The following is a 9,702-nucleotide window of genomic DNA, read 5'->3' as shown; positions in this document are numbered from 1 at the left end:
CTACGCACACATTAGCCATGCTTAGAGAAACTGCTCTGTTATGTTCGCTACTGCCAACCATATTTGTTTCCTCAGCCTCCTGTCGCACGAATCAGCCTCTCCTAGTCTGACGCCCATCCCTCCACCAAGTTCCAGCCTCTGCTACCCTCTTCAACCACCACTCCATCGCTGCAAACGAGATAGCCAAGACGCATTTTGGCGACATTTTTCTGTGGTGTTGCTGCATCAAAAAAGCCAACGTCGTGTGCACTCAGTTGAATGGAAGCCACCCAATGCGAGTCTTTCCCCTGCACGGCAGAAGCCACCAGTTATTGCCCAGCCCCTCGTGAAACCGTAAGCCACCATACCTGCACCATACACACGATGCCAACCACTAGGAGCCACGAGAAGTCATCCCCTTTTTTCTTTCATCAAAACAAAGCCAAATTGTCCACTACGTAAGGCTCCTCCATGAACTGCCCAACCACTAGGAGGGTTGCACCGTGCAACCATTGCCACCACTGCCCCGGGCCACTGTGACTCACTGGAAAGCAAGCCTCCGCCACGTTACCCAGCCGTTGTCGTGGTTTCTCCGTGTTGCACAACGCAACACCCGCAGTAAGACCCTTTCTCTTTCCACGCGAGACTCTCTCTCTCTCTCTCTCTCTCTCTCTCTCTCACAATGCCCTGCCACCGTGACCACTGTCGTCCACCGCCCAGCCCATCGCTCCGCCACACGTTTCACTTCCTATCGGTGAGCCTCTGCCTCACAAACTATAATTTCACAAACATGTTTTCTTATATCAAGTCTCATGGAAGCTTAGCGTAAAGTTGGTCATGTATAAAATAATTTTATGATCAAAATTACAGTGCTACTCGTTGAGTTACAGGCTATGTTAGTTTGTTTTAAAAATTTTAATATGTATAGGTTGGCTTTATTTTCTTTTATAATAGTCTAAAATCTTTTATGTATAGAAAATTTGTTTTAAGTTATTTAAATTGTTCTTGAGGAAAGATTTATTTTAAAAGTAAATAATATTGGTGTAATGTTATTTTTACACTTTAGATATGATTTAGTCTATCTAAAAATAGTTATGGTTTATTTTAAAATATTTTGAGATAATTATATTATCTAGTATTAAACTTTATAATTTGTTTTCAATAATAAATAGGTCAGACTTTTAAATGTTTTGGTCAAAATTATTAAATCGACATTGATGATTTAGAAAGTGATGATTTGTAATTTTAGGTTTTGAGGAATTAAAATAAGTTATTTTAGCATCTTAGGCTTAAATATTGAAATATGTGTTCGATTGTAAATTTATGAGAATTACATTATTATGTTATAGGTGACGATTTATAATTGTTCGGCATTTTGAGAAAATTTCTGAAAAGTTAAGAAATCCAGGTAAGCGGTGTTCTTATGCTAAACTTTGCATTAAAATAAAATGAGCTGAGGTTATTTTTTAAAAATATACATATTTGATTTTGAAAAGAAAGTTGAACTACCTTAGTTATTTGTTCTGCATTATTCATGAGATTCTGTTTAAGAAGAAAGTATTTTCTGTCATGACTAGTGTAGACATGAGTTTATTTTTGACATTATGTTTCTTAACTTTGAAAACGTGAGCGAATATGAAATTTTGTGTATAAGTTATGTTTTTGCGATCTGATTTTGTTTAGTACTCTGTGTTGATAAGATGTGGCAATTGAAAAACCTTTGGCATGACTTTATAATTCTGATATGGTGATTCTGATTTTGTTTTACTTTGGTATGTGGCCTTGTCACCTGATATAATAGTGACCTCTAGCCCTGTCACGGGATACAATAGTGACCTCTGGCCCTGTCACGGGATACAATAATGACCTCTGGCCCGCTGCGAGATATAATAGTGGTTTTCTATTCTGAGTGCAATCGCTTTGGTAACATGGTGATTTATGTTCTGCTTGGCTTTCCGCAGGATGCACAACCCTACCACGGGGGTTAAACATGGTCTATGTTCTAATATGATGCTCTGATATGATATGATAAGACGAAGATGTTCAGTCATGTTGTGCCAAAGGAGTCTTTGAATGTGAAAAGTTGGTTTCTGAAAATGAAATGTTTGAAAAGTTACTCTAATTTTATGATAATATGTATTTTTGATATTTGTATATTGATACTGAAATGTTTTGTTTATGCATTTTGAACTCTGTGAAAATGCTCATATTTATACACTAGTATATATCTTCTGCTTACTGAGTTATTGATAACTCACCCCTTATCTCCATATATTTTTCAGATGATTTTGAATAGTCCAGCTAAGAGCACTCTCATTGGATTAGTTAAAGTTAAAGTACATTTTTTATGAATATAAGATGAATTTTACATTTAGCTATTATATTCACATAAGTTTCTACATTGGAATAGCCATTTTTTCATTATATGACAATAAAATAATATAAGATGAATTTAACTTTGACTATTCACATCAAATCTCCACATTGGATTATCCATTTATTCATTATATAGTAATGAGTAATTAATAATTTTGAAAAATTTTTAATTTTTTTAATTATGAATTTATTTTATTTTATCATATTTTACTATTCATAATATTATATATTAATTAGTAATTGTATTCTAATTATATTTTTTCAATTGTCATTTAAAATTGAGAGAGAAATAATTGATATTAAAAGGAGAGAGAAATAATTAATATAAAATGTATTTGATGAATGAATAGTTCCTTTCAAATTTGGAAATAATTTTAGAAGTGACTGTAGCTAAATTCCAAATATTTGGAATTTAGCTATTCCAATACGATCACATTTTATGGTTTAATAGCCAAATCTTCAATGGATTTAGCTTTTAGCTAATCCAATGAGAATGCTCTAAGGATCAGGATTATGGAGCAACGGTGAAATGATTAATTAAGTATAATGATTTATTTATAGAAGATTTTTGAGAAGTGACAAATTTTATTAAGAGATTTTGTAATATTCTGATGACTATATATTTTGGAATCTATAAATACATTAATGAATTGTGAATTTTAAGTTATAAGAAGTAACTCTTCGATCCCTGCGAAAACGGGCGTTACAATACTTACGAAAAATTTGTTGTCAACCTTTAAAATTAATCGTGAGTTTTATCTCATACAACTAGTACCAATAAAATAAGTATAATATTGCAGACTATGTATGCTACGCTATGAGTACAAGCTTGATGATCAAATGAAAGTGTGAGTACAAGAAGGAACATTTCTTCTTTACAGCGCTTCACATGACAATGACACTTGAAGCACCATCACTAACAAAGTAAAGGATAAAGGAAATTATACGAAAATAAAGAAGAGTGTAGATTATGAGAAGTTGTAACATGTTTTTTTTTTTAATTTGTATATAGTGGGAGGTTTCGAATCCAAATTTTTTATTTTGATAACTGGATCATATGTGATCAGGCCATCTTGCTCTTGGTGAGAAGTTGTAACATGTTGAAATAGTTTCGTAGACACCAAGCTCTACATATATGCACTCTCACAACATAACACATTATTATAAATTTGTACAATATATCGGAATAGTTAAATTTATTAGATTAAAATATTACATACAATTTATGTTACTATACTTTGAATCAATATACACAATATATAAATTATTTAAAAAAATTTCTAATATTATTGCATCAATTTTCAAAATTTTTGGTGAAGTCAAAACCATATAGTCCCCATGAACCAAGTGCAACATGTTTTCCTTAATTCATAGCAAAATAAGGAAAAGTATGAACTATTCGGAGCAATTCTAAATTTCTAACACATAGCTCAAATAAATAAATAAAAAGTTCTTAGACCGGCTTGGATGGTAAGATAAGATGAAATGATTTATAAATAATAGTAAAATAGTTTATAAATAATAGTAAAATAGTTTGAGTTAAGATTTTATGAGATTTTGAAAAATGAGAAAAAAAATATTGAATAAAAATATTATAAAATTAAAATATTGTTATAATATTATTTTTATTTTAAAATTTAAAAAAATTAAATTATTTAGATGTTTGAAAATGTTGTAATGATTAGATAGTAATTAGATAAAAAGTTAAAAATTAAAATTAAAAATTAAAAATATTTATATTTATAATATTAAAATATTAAAATAAAATAAAATAAAATAAGATGAGATATAATAATATAAAAATATCGTGATACGCAAACGAGGCCTAACACAGCATCGTAGAATATTATGTTTATAAATAAAATCATAAAAAACTATTTCATAAATTATTTATTGGATATTTATCATTTATCATTTATTATTTTTTGAAATGTCGTTGTCGTCTGGCGCCTCGCCGTCCGCCATGGAATTTTTTTTTTCATAGCGAGAACGCCCTCGTGTGAAAGCCACAATGACGCCCATATCCTGATGATTTCTTGGTTCATTGAACGCTACAAGAACTTTTACGAATCCTTTTCTGTCAGTCACTGTCACTGTCACTCTGGTAAGGTCAGTGCATTTCTCTCCCTTTCTCTCTATATTTCGTTTCCGAGAACGGAAAGGAAATTGAAACGAAGGAGAAAATAAAGTTCTCAACCTTTGTGTGTGTATATTTTTTCCTCTTTCGCCTGATTGTAGTTCCTTCGTTTCTGCTTTTGGGCCTCCCGGTTACTGACAACCCTAATGTCAAATTCTTTCTTTTCCTTTATTTTATTTTCATTTTTTTATAATTTTTTACCCTTTCTTTCTACGCATTTGGGCAGAGCATTATGGTTTCTTAGCTTGACCAACCGTAGTTGATAAATTCTGTGTTCACATGAGTGTCATTGTTTTTATCTTTCCTTTTAGATTCATTCTTCCCACCCCCCAAATTTAGTTAAATGGAAACCGTACATAGGATTTGAGTTTTTGTATGTCCTTATGTTTGTCTGAAAGAATACGCTGGTGTTAACTTGATTGCTCTGTTCCCGCGGTTTTCATTTACCTTTTCATGATTATTAGTAATTTTGTTTAGGGAATAGGTTTGCAAATTTGATGGTTTTTTTTCCTCCTGTGCAGAATAGAGGTTCTTGGAGATGGGCTTCAACTCTGTTTATCGATGCTTGCAGGAAATATTTCCAATGGTATTAATCTCATTTCATTGAATAATTGGTATCATAATGAAAGATTAATTTAATTTAATTTTACTCTTACTTGTAAAAGAAAAATCATTTTACTCTCTTTTTTTTTTTTTATATAATAATTTTCCGCTTTATTTGTTTGTCTTTATTTGTTCCCAGTTTTAAATCTCATGGTAATTTATTTGTTACCAATCAAAGAAAAATCGTGGTATTTGAAGTTTTGATTAATCTGAATGATAAATTTTGCTTTAGTTTCATTGTCTACGAGTGAAAAGGAGTTTCTTGTAGTTTATTTGAGCAGCGTTTTCTCCTTGGTATCCAAATATCCTGACACTCTTCAAATGGAATTTAATGCGAATAAGGTTTTCTTTTAATTTTTTTAACCAAATGTTATGTAATTGCTCAAGAGTCACCACACTCCTATATTCAATTCAGGGTATTACAATTTTCCTCTTAAATCCTGGACATCCCTGTCAAGCCATTCCTTTTGTGAGTGGCAGGTCTCACATTGCATACTTTTGGCTGGAGGCTAGGTATGATACCATTTGTAAAGACCCAAGGAAAGCTCAAGCCACATTTGAACTTATACTCCAAAATGATTAGTCAATATGACAATTGAAGTCCCTTGAAATCATAATAAACAACTAGAACCTCCAGCTAGGCAATATAGGATTCTATTCATAACCTCCCATAGTCAATCTTGGATATTACAGTTTGGCCTAAGCATTTTACCCCCATAGCTTGTCTTGTTTATGCGTTTACTTTTCTTTCCATGTTAATTTGTCTACATTTTCTTCTCTTATATCTTACTTATATAAAAAAAAATTCTTTTCTTCTATCTGATTGAAGATATATATTGCATCTCATTTTGCATAGGTTGATTCTCGCTTGCTGAGGGCTGTTGCTATTGAAAATTCCAAGGATGCTGACCAAGCTGCACTTGCTGTTCTTAGTGAGATTATCCCTTATTTTTCCCTTCATTCCATTGGTCCTTCTAATCCTCCTGAGAATGATAATGGTATATTTTATTTGAAAACCTTTCCCCTTCATAATTTCCAGGATCTTGATTTGGTTGATTGTTGTAATTACTTTATGTCCATTGTACATGGTTCATTATTTGTTGCATCAGCCCTGGATTGTTCCTGGGTTTTCCTTTTTACTTCTGTTTATTTTTTTTCTTATTTTCTTATGCATGCAGTTGAATTGCCATTAGATTGGGTGAGTGATTTGATTGACTTATTTATTATACATTACATGATGAATGTGCTGTAGGAATTAGGAAGCAGATGGACTTGTTGAGCCAGCAGCAAGTAATTTTCACAGCAGATGTGGGGCCCTCTTTAGAACCATGTCCAATAGCTTGTGGTGATGCCAAGGAGACTGACCATAGCTCTGGTGTTCTTCATGCTGATGCAACACCTATAGTTGAGGCGCTGAATGAATCTACAGTTTCAGATATTTATGATGCAAATAAAGTTAAAAATCAGCCATGTGGATGTACTGAAAATGATGAAGTGATTTTATTGGAAAATGCAATGTTGCATGGAGGAAAGAATTATCAGAAACAATTTTGTGGCTATACTAAGGGTGAGGATCTGATTTCTCGGGGAAATGCTATCAAAATTGAGTTAGGGATGAACCCCCCTGGCATGACCACACCTTTGATAAATGAAAAGGGTGCTGTCAAGGTCATTGCAAATGATCTGGATCTTGATAGGAAAGATTTTGACTTTCCTATGGATGATGACTCTAATATGGTTGTCCATGGAGAATGCCAGAAAGAAGAATTGTGCTTAGATAGCTCTGAGGTGAGAAAATCTGTGCCTATGCCGGTTCCAACATCTATCAAAGAACATACTCTGTTGGCTAGTGGTTCCTCTGATGTCACTTTCAGGCAAGACTATTTTGACAGTGAAATGAATGGTGTTGAGGATGAGCCAAAACCGGACACCATAGTTACCCATTCTGACCAAGAATGTAAAATTCATCTTGTTGAAGAGATCATTGTACATGCCAAAAATAACAAGGTACTCTTAAATTTAGTTTTTATAAGCTTGTGAATAATGCCTTCATCTTAAAGTAGAATCCCATCTGTACTGTTCCTCATGAACATCATGTCAAATAGAATTCTAGTTCAACTTGATTCACTTGATAGTATCCAGTAAATGTTTGATCTCTAATACGTTTGTTCAGGCTTAGAGCATCCTCATTGGATTAGGCAAATATTTGCCAAATATTGCATAAAAAAAAAAAAACACATGCATTGGATTAGGCAAAGTCGAAATAAAATTGGCTTTGGGCTACACTGACTTGCACCCTTGGGTCGTATTCGGCAAGTTACTGTAGCTCGACCAAATGTGTATTTTATTCAATAAAGTGTTCCGTCCAACTACCCTCTCTCTCTTTTGCCTCGAATTTCTCTGTTCCCCTTCCAAACCTCTCTTTTCTCTCCATAAATAAACGAATATTCTTGACTTTTACTTGTTTGGTTGCCGGGAAATGGAAGTAAGAATTGCAGAATAAATGCTATGATTTTGAGTATTATGTTTTGGTTTGGATTGATGAAAAGCTTGAATCGAAGGCTTAATCTTATTTGAGTGGGCATATTTTTCTGTGTAATTTTTTAAAATGGTGTAAAGTGTTTAAAATTTATGCTCTGAATTATTTTCTGTGCAAAAATACTTCCAAAAGAAAGACAATAAAAGAACCAAGTTATGCTGAGCATTTTTGTCTTTGCACTTGACGCCAAATTGGAACTTTATGATTCGAATGGTTTCTTTTACCGCATGTTCTTGGGATTTAATAGGTCTTTGGATAATTTTTTTAAAAAAAGCGTGGTCTGCTGCGAATATCTTGTGTGTTTCTTCTTTTTTATTAGAGAATTAAGATCTTGTTGTCTAAACCACAGGGTGGAAGTTTGAATTCTTGTGGAATTAAGCTCCATGGGATGGGTGCAACTTTGATGACTTATTTGTTTATCTGCTTAATTTTAGTACTCGTTTCCAAACTCTAGATTAAAACATGCTTACTCTGTTGGAGCAGAAGGAATTAAATGGTAAACAGATGAAACTATCTGGATCCCGAGATGAGAATGAAGGTTCAAGAGCTGAAGTGGAAGCTAGTTCAATGCCTGGCAACAAGTCAGCTGAAGAAAGCACTAAACCTTCTGAGCCACCCAAGCAAGACTATATTCATGTGAGAGCGAGAAAGGACCAAGCTACTGATAGCCATAGTCTAGCAGAGAGGGTAATTCCCTTCTGTCTCCTTGAAGTTGTCATTTCCAATCATGTAGTTTCATTTCCAATCGTGTAGTTATTCCAGAAAATAAATAACTCGACTTTGTTGATATTTTAAGCACAATTATTTGGAAAAAAATGTTACTTAGCGGACCCATATTGACAGGTAAGGAGGGAGAGTGAGAGGATGAAAATTCTCCAAGATTTGGTCCCTGGATGTAATGAGGTATATAACTTTTCTTGTTGGTTGTTTGACATAGGTACTATTAGTGATTATGCTGATTAGTTCTATACAATCTAGCATATAAAAAATGATGGATTTTGTGTCTTTAATAAGTCATGTTCTCTTTTCTTACATCATAAGTAGATTAGTCTTAATAATATCTACACAAAAATCTGAAAGCGTGATTTCGGCTTCAACTCTGCTTGACTGTGTCCTTACCCTCTGAACAGGTTACTGGAAAAGTCGTTGTCCTTGATGAGACAATTAATTACATCCAGTCGCTGCAACGCCAGGTTGAGGTGTGTGTCTCTGTTGCCACTTCACCTCATTATAATTTCCTTTAGACTGCAGAACTTGAACTTTTGCTGTATTTATTGGATCTTGCAGTTCCTCTCGATGAAGCTTGGAGCAGTTAATTCAAGGATGGGTATGAACCCCGCTATTGAGGGCTTTCCTCCGAAAGATGTAAGCTTGCGTGCACTGATTCATAATCCAACATATTGTGTTGTTTGTGCTGGAAGGAGTTATGGACAGGTTTTATTTGTGTTTATATTGTCATTTTGTTGGCACTTATATTGTGGATTGTGATTGTGAGAATATGGTTGTGAGAGGATATGGACAGTCTGAAAGGGTTCTTTTTTTTTGTGCTCTCTTAATTGATGCAAGATGTTAATTAATACACTTGGTGCAAAAGAAACTATCACAACCCATTAGCTGCAGGGGCTGTTGGAAACGTCCTCTACAAATACTGATCCGTAGTACATTCAATTCATTGTAATCAAATCACCATTGAAAATATGATTTGGCTGGTAATTAAGACATTCATATGGAATTTTAGATGAGTTTGATCAAAGATTTTTTAGATATTAGCGTTAAATGACCATTGAAAATATGATTGTTTAAACAATAATTTAATTATATGATTATTAATTAACATATCATCGGTAGAACTGAAAAATGTGGCAAAAATAAATTAGGTAAAAAGATAATAATTAATAATATTTTAATATTATATAGAGAGTACATGGATAATCCAATGTGGGAATAGGTTTTGAATGGAATAGGCAAAAGGCAAAGTATGTGATATTAGCCAAAATTTGACTTTTGGGATTGCTAATCCAATGAGGATGCTCTTTAGCATATATGTTTTCACTGTGAAGCTTGCTGA

At 33.3% G+C, this 9,702-nt stretch overlaps 1 protein-coding gene across 1 annotated transcript; it reads left to right on the top strand.

The window, feature by feature from the left end:
• Window positions 1–4,495: 4,495 nt before the first annotated feature.
• Window positions 4,496–9,068, top strand: LOC118343777 (the record flags this gene model as incomplete). Its single annotated transcript, XM_035687097.1, has 8 exons — window positions 4,496–4,558; window positions 5,014–5,078; window positions 5,952–6,093; window positions 6,348–7,102; window positions 8,118–8,321; window positions 8,478–8,537; window positions 8,765–8,833; window positions 8,922–9,068. Coding segments are annotated over exons 2-8 (1,425 nt in total), but the record flags the coding sequence as incomplete, so codon positions are not given.
• Window positions 9,069–9,702: the final 634 nt, after the last annotated feature.

This window comes from Juglans regia, unplaced genomic scaffold (assembly GCF_001411555.2).
Source record: "Juglans regia cultivar Chandler unplaced genomic scaffold, Walnut 2.0 Scaffold_667, whole genome shotgun sequence".
In the NCBI taxonomy this organism is placed as follows: Eukaryota; Viridiplantae; Streptophyta; class Magnoliopsida; order Fagales; family Juglandaceae; genus Juglans; species Juglans regia.
The sequence above is the reverse complement of the archived record's forward strand: the minus strand, read 5'-3'. Positions and strand labels throughout refer to the sequence as shown.